We start from the raw sequence: 17663 nt of genomic DNA, 5'->3' as shown, positions 1-17663 counted from the left end.
GGCAGTTAACTCACTGTTCCTAGGCCGTCATTGAAAATAAGAATGTGTTCTTAACTGACTTGCCTAGTTAAATAAAGGTAAAATAAATAAAAAAAATAATGAGCAGGGCTAGAGGCTCTACAGTTGTCTATATGAGTTCACAAGACGGCACAAACAGATGTGGGAGCAGGCTGTACTACAATTTACTATTTTGTACATTTTTAAAAACCATGTAAAAATGCATTATGGGGTTACAAAGTATGTCAAACAATGTCCACAAGGAGGAGACGCCTCACTGCTTGAACGAATGGGGTCTAGTAACAAATGATTGGCATAATAGAGACGCCAGTAGGCTTTGACAGTCACTATTGCAACCAATCCCAAATGCAGATACTGTAGGTGGGCGGGCACTAAACAGGAAATTTGCTCAATCGATGTAGCTTCTGCTCCACAGTGCACATGTTTGTAAATTATCCATGTATTCAATATTTTGTTTTCTTTATTAATATGCAATATTAGACAGTTGAGTTTGAATCCGGACGCTTGCTTTACTGGTCTTCTGAAATCTCATCCCAAGAAATAATATCCTTTGACGGTAAGTCGTTAGCTAGGTAGCCAACTGTTAGCTATACTAGCTAGCTATCATAAAATGTTTGTTTTTTCTCCAATATCTATATAACGTTAGCTAGTATATACTTTCCCAGATCTATTTGAACTGCTACTGGCCATAACTAGCTACGTAGGCAGGCCTTTTGACCATTGATGTTGGCAAGCTAGCTTGCTGAGTACTAACCAAGACTGGCTGAAACCGAAGAGTATGAAGATGGGCTAGAACTGCTTCTCCAATAGAAATTCCCGATCACACTTGTGGGCGATGTCATGGCGACGTTGGCTCGTTAAGCTCATGCGTGTGAGTGCAGGCCGTCGAATCAAAGCCATTCCGATAAGTCGTTTTTTTACTAAATTCAAATGTAATTTCGTCACTTTCACGAGGTTGCAGTATTAACATGTTCAACTATTTAATATATTGTCTCGAATCTAGATTGTGCGCTCAGATTTCGAGAAAATTAACTAAGGGATCATTTTTCACTTCTCAAACCTTTGCCCGGTCTGTTTAGCCTCGCGACCTTGCCCCTCTGGGTTGGTAGCAGTGTTGCCAACACGTTTTCAGTTTCAGTTGCTAGAGGCAGGTTGATTTGTTGCTAAAAGTTGCTAAATGACGTTACTCAAATTGACCGGCCATCTCGGCCAAAAATATGATTTGACATTTGTTCAGGTACAGACTCCCACTCTTTTCTGTACTTCTGACCGTACAATTTTGATTGAGACATGTTAATTGATGTTGTAAGTTCTGTTCAAGATCAAACATTCGTCACCAACTATATTCATTGGGTTTGGCTCGTCGACTGACTTCTATTCGGCCAAAAATGATTTGCAATTTGCTGAAATTGCTGCTGCATGTGCAATTGATGCTGCAATTGCTGCTGCTGACGTCACTCACAATGCACGTTTGCAGCCAGGCACGTGTGTTGTGACAGAGAAACGTTTTTGTGTCATTTAGATGGAAAATGCGTGCATTTTAGCGTTTGAGTCACTTTTCAGAAGTTGCTAAAAGTTCCAAATACATTTTTAAATTTAGCTAAATTTGTTGCTAGGTGCTGTTTGAAAAAAAAAAAAAAGTTACCAGGGTAGTCTGAAAAGTTGCTAAATCTAGCAACAAAATTGCTAAATTGGCATCACTAGTTCGCGAACGAGTTTAGAACCGGCTCTTGTAGGTGAACGTTGGGAGCCGGCTCGCATATCAGAAGAGCCGAATCTATTTCTAAAAATAAATACAAAATTAAGATATGAATAATCAAAATATTTAAATGAATGGAATTAACTAATTCCAAAACGAAAAAATAATATAGGCCTAAATGCTCAAGCGCATACATTCGTTCTGTCTGCTCAGACTAACAGCCTCACCTGTCTTTCCTGTCAATCAGACACGCAGTGTCAACCAATGATCCAAAGATGCGCGAGGGAGGGCCGAGCCAAATCACAGTCACACACTTAGCAGCGGAGGACAGAGGGGAAGTGAAAAAATTAGTCGAAAACACAGCATTTGGATGCGTTTTTAATATAGTAGACAATGTTAGAGCACTGTGTAGAATTTTCCAAAACAAAATCTCATATAAGGCCGGTTCTACGCACAACCTACACCGGCATATGCGAACTGTGCACCCAACTGTGAAGCTAGCTGTAGCGGAGCTGCGAGAAACTAGCGGGCCTGCTAGTGATAGTGGTGGAGCCAGCACCGCCACACGTGGAGATGTATCCACTCAGTCAAGTTGGCCTACTCTGCGACCCACAGCAACGCAGTCTTCTATGGACCAGTATATGCCAAAGTCTATGTCTAGCAAAACAAGGCCAAATTGATATTGCATTGGCAAAAATGATTGCCAACGATTTCCAGGAATTTACGATGATGGACAGGTTTTTAGAAATTATAGCAATAGCCTAAATCCAATGTACACAATTTAAATGTACACAGGCTTCAGTGCAGGAAAGAGTACAAAAAGCTACAGCAGTTTGCCTTACTGCTGGACATCAAGGATAACCACTGTTTACATGTCGATTACATGTCACTTCATTGAAGATTTCAGTGTCTAGCTGTCTTCTGGACTGCTTTTAGTTCAGCGACAGACACACTTCAGAGAACTTCGCAGAGGAACTGTTGAGAGTGGCCAGAGAATGGCAAGTAGATGGAAAAGTGGTCTGTTGTGTTAGCGACTATGAAGCTAACATAACCGAAGCCATGAAAATGTTTAAATGGACCCATCATCCATGTCTTATCCACACAATAAACCTGATTTGTAAGAGATGCTCTGAAGGTGATGAAGCCCACTGTGGACAAAGCGAAAGCAGCTGTGGAATACTTCCACAGGAGCACAGTAGCTGCCCAGATGGGGATGCCTGAGCTGAGGCCTAAACAAGACTGCTCTACGATGTGGAATTCAACATTTTATATGTTGAAGTGGTTTCTTGAGGCAAAGGATGTCATCATCTCTACCCTGGCCATTGTCAATGCACCTGTTGATGCTCAGACCCAAGAGGAATGGGAGGTGGTGGAGGTCACAGTGGAGAGAGGTACAGTAAGCAGTTATTACTACATCATTATTTAATCCAGTATTATATATGTATATGAGCAGTAGATGAGAATGTAGTATCAGTAGACAAAACATGAACTAATAAGTTACTGTTCTCTTCAGCTATGTGATAGCCTCAAAAATGATACTCTTGTGTCAGGGTCTGCAGCGAATCACAGCCAGCCGCCAGAGAGAAGAAAATGTAACCACAGGACATGTGAGAGTTGATGGACAGAAACCGCTGCACTTGAACCCAGGTTTAAGTTAGCCTTCAGTGATTCCAGAGCGATTGATGAGGCTCTTTAAAGAATAACCTCAGCAGTAGGGAGGGACAGCCCCATCAGTCAGCTGGCTCAGGCACCAGGGCACTAGGAAGAAGAGGGATCAGATGGAGCAGAAGCACCAGCAGTAGTGCCACAAACGTCTGCTGTTTGGGTGTTGTTCGACGAGAGCGCAACTGGGGATGCAGCAGGAAGGAATCCCTCAGCAGATGCCATAATGAAGGAGCCCCTCCAAGTCTACCCACGACTTGCTAAAGTCATGAAAGGGAGACTGCATAATGGCCACATCTGTTCCCTCAGAGGCTCTTCTCAAAAACGGGACAAATAATTACTGAGAGAAGAAACCGCATCAGCCCCCTGAAAGTGAGGCAGCTTGCATTTCTGAATGCAAATTTCTCATAAAAGCAAAATATGTTCAGCATTGCTGTGTGCTGCTGGTTATAACATGGCAATAAAGAAGAGAGAAAAGAGTTTAATGTTTTATGTGGGATGTTGCAGTTTTGCACCTTGATATTTATTTTTCTTTGATATGGTGCAATATTCTATTATGTTGTTCAGATTGTATTAGTTTTGAATTGTTACATTTATATGCACTTTTTAATATACATTAAAAAAGTTATACTTTAAATGCAAATGTTTAATAGCATTGTTTTTCATAACAAACCAATGCATTTTTAAATACATTGTGGTTAAGGTAGTGTACGACTTCATTTAATAATTTAATTAGAATTGTTTTAACACCAATCATAGTCAAACTATCACAAACTGTTTGAATTTAAAAAATACAAAACATATATTTTTTTAAAGAGCCGTTTGGGAGCCAAAAAAGCAGTCTCCTTTTGGTGAGCTGAGCCGAATAAGCCGGCTAAATGAAAAGAGGCGGAATGCCCATCACTACTCTGTGGTGGTACTTCTTCAATGACGTATAACGGAGGTTGGCTTCCAATAAATGTTGCATTACTGCCACCTACTAGACTGGAGTATATTTCTCATACTGTGTTTGGAGAAAAAAAATCAACAAATACCCTACCATCTAACCCTGCACTCACTAAAACCCACCACCATTACTCCACTATTTAAATACCCTACCATCTAACCCTGCACTCACTAAAACCCACCACCATTACCCCACTATTTAAATCTATCTAGTCCTACCTCAGGCCAACAGCCTGAAAGGATGGGATACCACCACTCAACACACCCTACCCTGTAACTCTTCTGATGTCAAGTCTCATACACCCAAATACCTCTGTAGCTGTCACCAGAACCTCAACCTGCCTCTCTTGCACTGGACACTTCTGATTCCCAGCCCCATGGGCACCCCTACAATTATACAATTAACACAGACCACTACTTTCCCCAATGCTACACATTCCTTTGTCTCATGCCCTTAGGTACACTTGTCACTTCCTAGGAACCTCCCTCCTACACACTGCTGCCAAAAGCCCATAAGCTTGACACTAATAACAACGTAATGTATTTCGGCACAAAAGATTGTACAGGATAACTTGCATATCCTAATCACTTTGTCGGCAAAGACTCAACATCAAAACTCAAAAGAACAAGGGAATCTTCCTCTTCAGTTGGTCAACTTTAACATTTACCGCTACCCAGTAATCACGCCTTTCACTGGCACCCTTTTCTCGAAAAGTTTAACGCGGAGCTCCTGCTCCCTCCGACCAGCAGAAACACAGTTATCACCAGACCACTTCTGATTACCCTCGCTGATTCCATTACCCTCTCTGATTCCACAGCACCCAACTGTTTTCACCGTCTCTGAAACCACAAATGGATCAGCCAAAAGGCAATGGTCCACTTAAAAAAAAAATGTCACTCCTACTGTCACGGACTCATCTTTATCCTGACCCTCAGTGCAAGGCTCCGGCTCCGAGAACTTCACCACACCTACCCCCTCTGATACTTCACCCTCACTCACTTCCATTTCTCCTGCTGTCTTTGACCCGGCTTATCCTTTCTACTTCTTTAACAAGGGGGCGACAAGCTAGCTAGTCAATCAATGTCCAAAACAATGGTTTGCTGTGTGGCTTTTGATCGAACTGCTTGGGCATCCCTCCCTGGCTCTAACTATTGGTTGGATGTATTAGTGCAGTTGAAAAGGGTCCTTATTGTGTCATCCAGCGAGTTTGTAATGCAAGGATTTATTACTAAATCTTATTTATTCTGTCAGCATTCATGTCATTACATCTTCTGTCATCAATTTGCTCAAATCAAGCCCTGACTAGTGTTTTTGGCCTGGTGTTTTGCTGCATGTTCTCAGATCTGTGTATCCTTTTCTGTCTACAGTCATGGGGGAGGTTGAGTTGTCCTGTCTCGCCTATGTGAAGATGTACCTGCACGCCTGTCTGTTTCCACGGTGCAGTGTCAATGGGCTGTTGTTGTCATCCAGCCCAGCAGGTGGCGCTGTGTGTGTGACAGACTGCGTTCCCTTGCTTCACACTCACCTACCATTGGCTCCCATCACCCAGCTGGCTCTCACACAGGTAACCACCTAATAACCTGTGGTCTTTGCTGTCCAACATACAGTATGTCAGAAATGATCAAACAAAAGTAGCCTAACTACTCGTTCTTACCTGGCAGTGGTGCATGTACAGTGTGGATCAGTCTTTTGGCTTGTCATGTATTTATGTGCTGTAATGTATCATACCTTCTTTGCTTCAGGTGGATGTATGGTGTGCACAGACACAGCAGAGGATTGTAGGTTACTACCAAGCCAATGCCTGTGTGTCAGACAGCAGGTGTGTGTCCCACTGTGGTTCAGCTTCACTATTGACTCTGTAGATGTTAATTTCTCTATCATGTGGTTTCAGCGGCCTGTTAGCCTGCTTATCACATGCTAATCACCTGTGTTAAACAATAACCGCTCCTTCTCTCTCCCCTTCGCTGGGCAGCCCTACGCCATGTGCGTTGAAGATTGCAGACAAGATCGCAGAGCAGTGTAACAATGCAGTTTTGTTAATGGTAGGCATCCACTGTGGTTTTATTGTCTGTAATTCCTTATTGTGTGTGTGTGTGTGTCCAAGCTCACAATGCAGCAGCTTTTTGGTAAATCTTTCTGATGTGTGTCTGCATCCCCTTCTCTCTAACTGTGACCTGTGTGGCTTGTCAGATTGATGGTGGAAAGATGTCTCCTGACTACAGGGTGCCTCCCATCGTGATGTATGAGCGAAAAGATACCCGCTGGACCCTCAAAGACAAACACACGTAAGATCTGGACATCTCTGCTATCCTTCTTTCAAGATAGTTAATTACCATTTGCTTTTCTGTTGATAGCACACCTCTATCAAGTACATTCACAGTAGCTGTGGCTGTAGCAGCTGTGTAGGACTACATTCTATTGAAGAGGAAGCTTGGGAGAGGGGGTGTGTGTTTCTTAACAACAGCTCGTGCGCAATCTCTAATATTAAGGAAGTCTGCTCGCTTGAGTTAGAATACCTCATGATAAGCTGTAGACCATACATTTTACCAAGAGAGTTTATCTATATTAATCGTAGCCATCTATTTAGCACCACAAAACTAATGCTGGCACTAAGACCGCCCTCAACGAGCTGTATAGGGCCAGAAGTAAATAAGAAAATACTCACCCAGAGGCGGTGCTCCAAGTGGCTGATGCAGGAAAACTTAAATCCGTTTTAGCTAATTTCTACCAGCATGTCACCTGTGCAACTAGAGGCATAAAAAACCTCTAGATCACCTTTACTCCACACACAGAGATGCATACAAAGCTCTCCCTTGTCCTCCATTTGGCAAATCTGACTATAACTCTATCCTCCTGATTCTTGCTTACAAGCAAAGACTCAAACAGGAAGCACCAGTGACTTGCTCAATAAGTGGTCCGATGTGGTCCGATGAAGCGGATGTTCAGTTAGACTGTTCCGGGATTCATCCAATGGCACTGAGGAGTTCACTAGATCAGTCACCGGCTTCATTAATAAGTGCATCAACGATGTCGTCCCCACAATTACCGTACGTACATATCCCAACCAGAAGCCATGGATTACTACAGGCAACATCCTCACTGACCTAAAGGCTAGAGCTGCCGCTTTCAAGGTGCGGGAGACTAATCCGGACGTTTATAAATCCTGCTACGCCCTCTGAGGAACCATCAAACAGGCAAAGGGTCAATACAGGACCAAGATCGAATCCTACTACACCGGCTCTAATGCTCGTCAGATGTGGCAGGGCTTGCAAACTATCATGGATTACAAAGAGAAACCCAGCCGCGAGCTGTCCCGTGTCATGAGCCTACCAGATGAGCTAAATACTTTCTATGCTCGCTTCGAGGCTAGCAACACTGGACCATGCATGAGAGCACCAGCTATTCCGGACGACTGTGATCACGCTCTCCGTAGCCGATGTGAGAAAGAACTTTAAACAAGTTTACATTCACAAGGCCGCAGGACCAGATGAATTACCAGGATGCGTCCTCAGAGCATGTGCTGACCAGCTGGCAAGTGTCTTCACTGACATTTTCAACCTCTCCCTGACCCAGTCTGTAATACCTACATGTTTCAAGCAGACCACCATAGTCCCTGTGCCCAAGGAAGCGAAGGTAACCATCGTTGGACTCCCATCTGTAGAGATGAAATGCTTTGAAAATCTGGTCATGGCTCACATCAACACCATCATCCCAGACACCCTGGACCCACTCCAATTCGCATACCGCCCCAACAGATCCAATCTCTATTGCACCCCACACTGCCCCCTCTCACCTGGACAAAAGGAACACCTACGTGAGAATGCTGTTCACTGAATACAGCTCAGTGTTCAACACCATAGAGCCCTCCAAGCTCATCACTAAACAAAGGACCCTGGGATTAAACACCTCCCTCTGCAACTGGATCCTGGACTTCCTAACGGGACGCCCTCGGGTAGTGAGGGTAGGTAACAACACATCCGCCACAGGGGAGCGTGCTTGGTCTGTGTGGCAGCAAACGTCTCCAACACAATCAATAAGTTTGCAGAGGACACGACGGTGGTAGGCCTTCAAGTTCCTCTGTGTCCACATCACTAAGGAATTATCATGGTCCACACACACCAAAACAGTCATGAAGAGGGCAACGACAACGCCTCTTCCCCCTCAGGAGGATGAAAAGATCTGCAAAAGGTTCTACAGCTGCACCATTGAAAGCATATTGACTTGCTGCACCACCACTTGTTTATGGCAACTGCTTGGCATCCGACCACAAGGCTCTACAGAGGGTAGTGCGTATGATCCGGTACTTCACTGGGGCCGAGCTCCCTGCCACCCAGGAACTCTATACCAGGTGGTGTCAGAGGAAGGCCCTAAAAATGGTCAAAGACTCCAGCCATCCAAGTCATAGACTTTTCTCTCTGCTACCACACGGCAAGCGGTACCAACGCACCAAGTCTGGAACCAACAGGACCCTGAACAGCTTCTACCCCCAAGACATAAGACTGATAAATAATTAGCCCGGGTAGCTATTTGTTAACTAACTATCGGCATTGACCCTTTTTGTCTCGATTCATCACATATGCTGCTTTTACTGTTTATCTATCCTGTTACCTAGTCACTTTATCCCTACCTATAAATACACATATCTTCCTCAGTTAACAAGTACCCCGGGGAAATTGACTCGGTACTGGTACAATGTGTATATAGTCAAGTTATCGTTACTTATTGTCTATTTATTCCTCGTGTAATTATTTTTCTATTAATTATCTTTTGTCTCACTGCATTGTTGGGAGACATTTCATTTCACTGTTAGTCTACACCTGCTGTTTACGAAGCATGTGACAAATACAATTATTTGTTAGAAAAATATACATTTATTTGAAGTATACATTCATTAAAGATTCCTTTTCTTTCCCCAGGATAATGCTGCGGCAGTGGGAGGAGACTCGGGACATAGCCAGTCAGCTGCTGGACTCTGGAGATCACTCGTTATTAGTTGATTTTGACAGCCATTTGGACGACATCACTAGGGACTGGACAAATCAGAAACTCAATGCCAAAATAGCAGAGCTTGCCTCACCAGCCAATGGTAATGTTTGAAATAAGCTTGTAGATAACTTTTGAGTAACATCTTTCAAATTTAAATAGTTGGAATTATATACAGTATGTCTTAAACCTGATGAAACTACACATATTTAGTTAAGAATCTTATTTTTATTATTACCATCTAACAGCCAAATAAGCACATCATCCACAATATTTTCTAAATATGAAATAGATTTAATACGATCAGGCAGAACACTGACAACACAAGACATGCATAAATAACTGAAATATTGACAGATCTGTGCAGTCTTCCACCTAACAACATTCTCAGTCCAGAGTGTGCCTTGTGTCAAACCCAGCAGCCATGTTGTTAACCCACTTACAACCATTAACAAAGCCGTGCTCATAGTTCAATGGCATCACAACATTACGTACATCCTGACCCACTGCTTTCAGAGTGTGTAAGCTTATCAACTCATTAAACTACATCTACAAACTATTTAAAGTATTCATGTGATATTGTGTTCATATAAACATCGGTTCATAAGAGAAAGGAGCCCCCCCCCTGGATTCATTTCTATATGACGAAGAGATAAAGTATACGAATATTGTTTTTTTTTCAATATAAATGTGCTGAACAAGCATTACCACTTTCAGAAACCAAAACCGCAGACAGACAAGTTTGGTTTCCTGCATCGAACAGTTGACATGGTGATGATCAAATAACTGAACTTTGGCCCTACTATGGCTTTCTGAGCCTGTTTTGGGAGAATCTCATACACTACTTACAACAGCTTTGTCAACAGTTACGCTATCACAGGCTATGTAAACAACATGAGGAGGATCCTGAAAGGTATCTCAAGCAGTACCACAGTCAGCATTCATAAAGACAGCAATAAGGAGTAAAAGTCTCTGACTCCCTATAAAAAGGCCCAATTGTGATATGTTTTTCCACTAATTGGTCTTTTGACCAATCACACCTCTTTTCACATCATCTCTTTTTCATAGCTGATCTGATTGGTCAGTAGAAAAATATCAGAATTGGGCTGCCTATGTAAACACAGCCAAAGTGAGTTGGATATCATTTGGACCAATAGTATAACACCAGGTGATTGGGTTGGTAAAGGGCAATCCTGAAGGCTAAACCAAAGTGATGTCTCCATTCCATGTAGTGCTATTCAGTCTAGTGGTTCATGTCTGAGGCTTGGGACTCCGTTAAATCCATATCATGGATGTTCAGTGCGATTGAAATGTAAAACTCATTTCCGACTGAGCCGACTTATGCAGCGTTTAACCGTGAATGCAGTCTCCGCAAACACAGGAACATTGCCTTTAAATTGCGCTGAATTTCCGCGACACGGATTGAATTGAGCCCTTGGTATCAGATCAGATAGTGCTTCAATATTGTTTTCACTCTTAATTTATACGAGATGTCCTGTGATCAGATGCTCAGGGGTAAAGCACTGGTACCAGGTTGATGGTGACATCTCCTGATTGGCTGGCTATGTCACGGAGGTAGGTCATTGACTCCCGGAAGTCTTCAGCTTCTTTGACCTGCTGCTGAGCCCAGGGTAGGGTTATCTGGAGAAGAGGGGGTGCTTGGTTCAGTCCCTCTTTAATTGACAGTGAAACGTGTAGTTATCCTGTACTTACATAAACCTTAGTTTAAGGCAGGGATCATCAACTAGATCCAATCATTTCAAACCTTGCTTACATTTGTATACGATCACATATCTCTTTTATTATGTGTGGGAATATTTTGGGAACAGACGTCCCAAATTAAAATCAGTTGGAGCTGATTTGCTGGTGTTTTTACAGTGTTTTATGTCCAACAGACAATTTGGGGGGCCGCCAGTTGGGAAGCCCTGTTCTAAGGTCTGCATTTACTGCACCTTTTGTTTACATTTGAACAGGTGTTACAGTTATTTATGAGTAAGTGAGGAAAAGCTTTCAGCTGTACCTGTGTGATGATGAGTTTGCTGGATGGGTCCTCTGTGGCACTGAACTCCTCTCCGAAACACAAGGTGATGCCACACTGAGGAGGGTCTCCCCCGTAACTGCGGAAGTGGTCCAGCTCTAAGGAAACACGCAGTCAGTAAATACACACGGACTGCTGAGATATCCAATAAGGGGCCAACAAAGAAGTGGGTTATCCTCACCAAGAGAGAGTGAGCAGCACCATGTCACTCACCCATTTTGAAAGCCTCTCTGTCAAAGAGCAGCACGGGCTCCACAGCACGGTTCATCTTGTGGGGTCCCGTCGCGGTTGAATGTGGCCCTGTCCAGAACACCCGGCCCTGGCAGTAGCGCTTAGCATAGATCCCTGCCCCCGTGGAGGTCAGGATCACCCCTTTCTCCATGAAGGGCAACAGTGTGGAGAGGGCCTGGAGCTGAGGCCCGATGCCAGGGCTGGAGTTCAGGGAGGAGGGGGACTCTGGGAGGGGGATGCGTGGGAACCCACCCATCATCAGGGTGGGTGGAACAGGTGATGAGGGCAGGTAGGCGATTCGGACATCGCTGCCTATGACCTCACGTTTAAGCACCTCCTGTCCTATGTATTTCACTAAGACATGGAACGAGTCCCGTGCTGGAGTGGGAGAGAGAGAGAGAGAAGGGATGAGAGTGAATGAGAGACCGAGCAGGAATAGTTCATGTAGTATGGGCCCGATTCCAGTTTAGGAAATTACGCACTTCTCAATAGTTGCTATTCAGACTTGCCTCACGAAGGTGCGTAACAGGCTTTGCAGGCGGGCGCGTTCTTAATAAATGTAATTCAACAGCTCAAAACCCTCCCACTTGCTGGCCAACAGATTATTTCATGGAGTTTAAATTAAATAGGGTCTCCAGTACATTTAACTTAAGCCATCCCTTTAAATACGGTGTACCTTTTTAGTTAGAATTTTGTTGACAGACTCACTAGAATATTTTGAGAGAACACGTTCAGAATATTAGGGATCAATGAAAGAAAGCCATCTAGATATATGCTTATTTGTCTCCGTTTCAGTAAAAATTGGTAGATCTTGTAGATTATTTAGGGTTAGGAAACTACAGTATATCTAAAACAAGTCATTTATATTTACAATTCTCTTGTCCAAACGGATTACTCATTTACCTAGCTTTTATAAAGTTGTAAATTAAAATACATGAAGAATGGTGTTATTTCTATCTGAAAAAATAAAGTAGATGTTTTTCCACTTGATACCAGTAGGTTCACTAGATGTTATTCATGGTTTCCTCGCTCCTAAAGGTGGTGGAATTATGAGGGAATTAAGTCGAGGTCAGAACAAGGCGTATCAGGCCTCCTTAGTGGCTCAGTGGTCTAAGACACTGCATCGCTCTGCCACTAGAGATCCTGGTTAGAGTCCAGGTTCTGTCGCAGCCGGCCGCGACCGGGAGACCAATGGGGCGGCACACAATTGGCCCAGTGTCGTCTGGGTTAGGGGAGGGTTTGGCTGGCAGGGATGTCCATGTCCCATCACCACTCCTGTGGCGGGCCGGGTGCAGTAACACACTGGCACGGTCGCCAGGTGTATGGTGTTTCCTCCGTCACTTTGGTGCGGCTGGCTTCCGGGTTAAGCGGGCATTGTGTCAAGAAGCAGTGCGACTTGGTTGGGTTGTGTTTCAGAGGACGCACAGCTCTCGACCTTTGCCTCTCCAGAGTACGTACGGGAGTTACAGCGATGGGACAATTAGATAACACGAAATTGGGGCAACATTTTTTTATACACACCTACATTTATTCAATCACCACTCCTGAGAAATAGCAGGTGAATAGCATGCTATTCTCATGCTTAAGTTTAAGGTCAAAATACGAGTAGAGAGAAAAGTGCATAAAAATGGAAATGCATTCCATTTACGTGCACTTAACTCAGGTCAGAATCGGCCCCCATGTGATTGAGAAGCTGATTTGACTTCCTTTCTGCATAGCATTACCTCCAGGGGGAGGGACGGTCTCAATCGTGACGTTCACCTGGAGCTCATCGACCGCTAGAGGAAGACAACAGAATATCAACAGCATGTCAATCAACCACATGCTATTGGAGAACTCCCAAGAGTGGAGAAACAGTGGCTGAGAGATCCAACATAAATTAACACAGAGATTCAGTGTTTGACAGACATGACATTGATTTAGTAAGACATAAGACTTACTCCCATCGCTCTTCAGGATGACCAAGGGCTGATCGAACTGGTCTTGTTGGATGGTAAGAACACTTTCATCAATCTCCTGAACAGACTGATAAAAACACACACAAATTGACATAAACAATAGAGATACATCCCAAATGTTTCTAGAACTTGTTTCTGTCTTTAAAATGCCAGACCTACCATGGTGATTGGGGCGGTGATGATCTCCTCTTTCATCTGTTTGACCACAACCTCCTCCTCCACCTCCTCGCTATCTGAATCGCTGCTCCTTCTCTTCCTCCCTCCTGCTCTGGCTCGGCCCTTTATTTTAACATTCCCCAACACTGTGAAGAGAAAAGGCACCATATGTTAGCAATTTGTTTACTGCAATTTAGCCTGCTTTGAAGTTGTCTCAACAGCTACAAACTATGTGGAGTTATTGCTGCTCTGATCAAATTTGCACCGCTGACCCCTGTATGACTGTATGTCCCTTTGGACTGACTGAGGGAACTATAGTAGAGTACAGTCGTGGCCAAAAGTTTTGAGAATGACACAAATATTAATTTTCACAGTCTGCTGCCTCAGTGTCTTTAGATATTTTTGTCAGATGTTACTATGGAATACTGAAGTATAATTATAAGCATTTCATAAGCGTCAAAGGCTTTTATTGACAATTATATCAAGTTGATGCAAAGAGTCAATATCTGCAGTTTTGACCCTTCTTTTTCAAGACCTCTGCAATCCTCCCTGGCATGCTGTCAATTAACTTCTGGGCCACATCCTGACTGATGGCAGCCCATTCTTGCATAATCAATGCTTGGAGTTTGTCAGGATTTGTGGGTTTTGTTTGTCCACCCGCCTCTTGAGGATTGACCACAAGTTCTCAATGGGATTAAGGTCTGGGGAGTTTCCTGGTCATGGACCCAAAATATCGATGTTTTGTTTCCCGAACCACTGAGTTATCACTTTTGCCTTATTGCAAGGTGCTCCATCATGCTGGAAAAGACATTGTTTGTCACCAAACTGTTCCTGGATGGTTGGGAGAAGTTGCTCTCGGAGAATGTGTTTTTTATTAGATGCACTATTGTAAAGTGGCTGTTCCACTGGATGTCATAAGGTGAATGCACCAATTTGTAAGTCGCTCTGGATAAGAGCGTCTGCTAAATGACTTAAATGTAAATGTTATTCATGGCTGTGTTCTTAGGCAAAATTGTGAGTGAGCCCACTCCCTTGGCTGAGAAGCAACCCCACACATGAATGGTCTCAGGATGCTTTACTGTTGGCATGACACAGGACTGATGGTAGCGCTCACCTTGTCTTCTCCGGACAAACTTTTTTCCGGATGCCCCAAACAATCGGAAAGGGGATTCATCAGAGAAAATGACTTTACCCCAGTCGTCAGCAGTCCAATCCCTTTAACTTTTGCAGAATATCAGTCTGTCCCTGATGTTTTTCCTGGAGAGAAGTGGCTTCTTTGCTGCCCTTCTTGACACCAAGCCATCCTCCAAAAGTCTTCACCTCACTGTGCGTGCAGATGCACTCACACCTGCCTGCTGCCATTCCTGAGCAAGCTCTGTACTGGTGGTGCCCCGATCCTGCAGCTGAATCAACTTTAGGAGACGTCCTGGCGCTTGCTGGACTTTCTTGGGTGCCCTGAATCCTTCTTCACAACAATTGAACCGCTCTCCTTGAAGTTCTTGATGATCCGATAAATGGTTGATTTAGGTACAATCTTACTGGCAGCAATATCCTTGCCTGTGAAGGCCTTTTTGTACAAAGCAATAATGACTGCATGTGTTTCCTTGCAGGTAACCATGGTTGACAGAGTAACAGAGTGATCTCCAGCCTTGTCCTTGTCAACACTCACACCCGTGTTAACGAGAGAATCACTGACATAATGTCAGCTGGTCATTTTGTGGCAGGGCTGAAATGCAGTGGAAATGTTTTTTGGGACTCAGTTCATTTGCATGGCAAAGAGAGACTTTGCAATTAATTGCAATTCATCTGATCACTCTTCATAACATTCTGGAGTATATGCAAATTGCCATCATACAGACTGAGGCAGCAGACTTTGTGAAAATTGATATTTGTGTCATTCTCAACTTTTGGCCACAACTGTAGAGTGCTGCATGCATGTGGTCATGGAGTTGGCCAGTATTAAAAATCTAAATCTTCTCAACCTCGAGTGTAACTTCCTCAAACCCAAAGAATGTATATTGCTACACCTGGTCTATTCCCAGATAGTGGATATGAGGATGTGGTTATACTGTAGATTCCTACACAAGATCAAAAGATAATGGCTGGAACATCGTAAAAGAGGGGTAGAAATAAAAATTGCATAACTAACTCACAGTGTGTGTTTGTGTGTCTCTAACCTTGTTCATTCATCGGTACAAGGCAGTAAACTTTGTATGGTTCGGAGATGTCTAGCTGGGACCTCTCGGGGACCTCTTTGAACTCCGGGCTCTTATTGAGAGCACAGCGCAGCCGGGTCTTCCAGGAGGCAGGGTCCACACGACCCCCATCGGACAACTTCCCCTTAAACACCGCCCATGCCTATGGATGAGGCATTTAAGACTCACAGCTCAGGAAATAATGCCTACTGTATGTTTTAATAGATAATAAATAACAAGGGGCTTCTGTAAAATGACGACTTAACGAACTAGGGATAGTACTGATAAAGTGTCAGGACCTTGAAGATGGCACCATCCTCTTCACTGCGGAAGTCCTGTTTCCCGGCGTGTTTCCAGGGGATACGAAACATGGTCTTGGCGTCATCGTCCCATATCAGGCCAGGGTACTTCCCACTGCTGACCTGCACAAGACACGGTGGGGGTGAGACCAGGACAACACTCACTCAACCCATGTCCCAGACAGACAGTACACTAACTGTGGTGGCAGATAGCCTAGTGGTTAAGAATGTTGGCCCTATAACTGAAAGGTCACTGGTTTGAATCCCTGAGCCGACTAGGTATAAAAATCAATGGATGGGCCTTTGAGAAAGGCAGTTAACCCTAATTTCTCTGGATAAGAGCATCAGTTAAATGACTCAAATATACAGGTCACTATGGTGTACCAGCTCAGACACATCCACTGCAAACAGCTGTTAGTGCACACACATTAATTTGCTCAAAAGGAACTATTGAACAAATCATCCTCAAACACTCACCTGGTCTACCATCCAGGAGCGTAGTCTGCGGGTTGAGCGAATTCTCCCAGATGCCATAGCTGTGAAAACAGTATAACTTTATTTCCATCTAGTCTGGCAAAAAAATATATATAATTGTGTCATACAAACTATACACATAGTATTAGGCCTACCTCAGTGGAGGCTGCTGAGGGGAGGACGGCTCATAATAATGGCTGGAACAGAGCTAATGGAATGGTATTAACCCATGTGTTTGATATCATTCCAGCCATTACCACGAGCCCGTCTTCCCCAATTAAGGTGCCACCAACCTCCTGCTGCCTACATAGGCTGATACTGTATTATATTGAGTTTGTTTGTAAGAGCAGTGCTAGCAAGATAACGAATATTGTGAGTACATGACTGATTATGTATGCGTGACGTGTGTGTGTGTAGTTCAGCTGAGGACATTCACACTGGCAAACTGCTATGTATGTTTGCACAAATAGCTACTTAAAGGCGCAGTAGTAAAGGCTAGGTTCTCATTGAATGCATATATGAGAAGCGGTAGATCCGTTCTATGAGAGCCATTTCTGCTTCCAGTTGCGTTTTTTTGCTCTTTTTACTTTCGGCTTTTTACATCAGCTTCAAACAGCTGAAATAACAATATTTATATGTTTTATTTATGAATGTAAGCAACTATTATGCTTAGAGCCAATACTATAATCAAATCAACTACTGAAGTCCCCATCTAAATATATCAAACTAATAAATAAACAAATTGCTAATGAAGTGTAACTCTTTTGCATACCACTTTTCCACATATTTAGAAAGAGTGTGATGAAGGTGAATTAGTTTCATTTACCTTAGGTTGCGTTTCCTCGGATTCTTCAATAGAGCGGATTATGAGCGCATAGTACTGTACTATTGACTGGAAAATCCAGCGGCTGTTCGCCTGCCTCCCGCAGAGCAGAGGCAGGCGCTCCCTTTCCCCGAAATCACGTGACTTTAGAGAACTACAGCAGGTTACTGTTTAGACAACT

General features: G+C 43.6%; 2 protein-coding genes across 4 annotated transcripts; one reads left to right on the top strand and one right to left on the bottom strand.

Annotated features, from left to right (window-relative positions):
- Positions 1-342: 342 nt before the first annotated feature.
- On the top strand, positions 343-9867 carry emc9 (ER membrane protein complex subunit 9). Of its 2 annotated transcripts, none has more exons than XM_035759242.2 (6): positions 343-574; positions 5693-5889; positions 6068-6144; positions 6298-6367; positions 6516-6610; positions 9242-9867. In XM_035759242.2, the coding sequence occupies exons 2-6, from the start codon at positions 5695-5697 to the stop codon at positions 9420-9422; spliced, it is 618 nt and encodes a 205-aa protein (XP_035615135.1). In that variant the 5' UTR covers positions 343-574; positions 5693-5694; the 3' UTR covers positions 9423-9867. The 2 variants fall into 2 exon arrangements, with proteins under 2 accessions (XP_035615135.1, XP_052339698.1); XM_052483738.1 differs by lacking the exon at positions 343-574 and adding an exon at positions 2906-3108.
- irf9 (interferon regulatory factor 9) lies at positions 9582-17621 on the bottom strand. Of its 2 annotated transcripts, none has more exons than XM_035759241.2 (10): positions 17486-17621; positions 16663-16721; positions 16186-16308; positions 15869-16049; positions 13695-13837; positions 13518-13602; positions 13302-13355; positions 11560-11955; positions 11329-11444; positions 9582-10949 (listed from the first exon to the last, which is right to left on the bottom strand). In XM_035759241.2, the coding sequence occupies exons 2-10, from the start codon at positions 16717-16719 to the stop codon at positions 10818-10820; spliced, it is 1287 nt and encodes a 428-aa protein (XP_035615134.1). In that variant the 5' UTR covers positions 16720-16721; positions 17486-17621; the 3' UTR covers positions 9582-10817. The 2 variants fall into 2 exon arrangements, with proteins under 2 accessions (XP_035615134.1, XP_052339697.1); XM_052483737.1 differs by lacking the exon at positions 17486-17621 and adding an exon at positions 16815-17445.
- Between the last annotated feature and the right edge of the window lie 42 nt (positions 17622-17663).

This window comes from Oncorhynchus keta, chromosome 28, assembly GCF_023373465.1.
Source record: "Oncorhynchus keta strain PuntledgeMale-10-30-2019 chromosome 28, Oket_V2, whole genome shotgun sequence".
NCBI lineage: Eukaryota > Metazoa > Chordata > Actinopteri > Salmoniformes > Salmonidae > Oncorhynchus > Oncorhynchus keta.
Note: the sequence above shows the minus strand (reverse complement) of the source record. Positions and strands in the feature narration are given on the sequence as shown.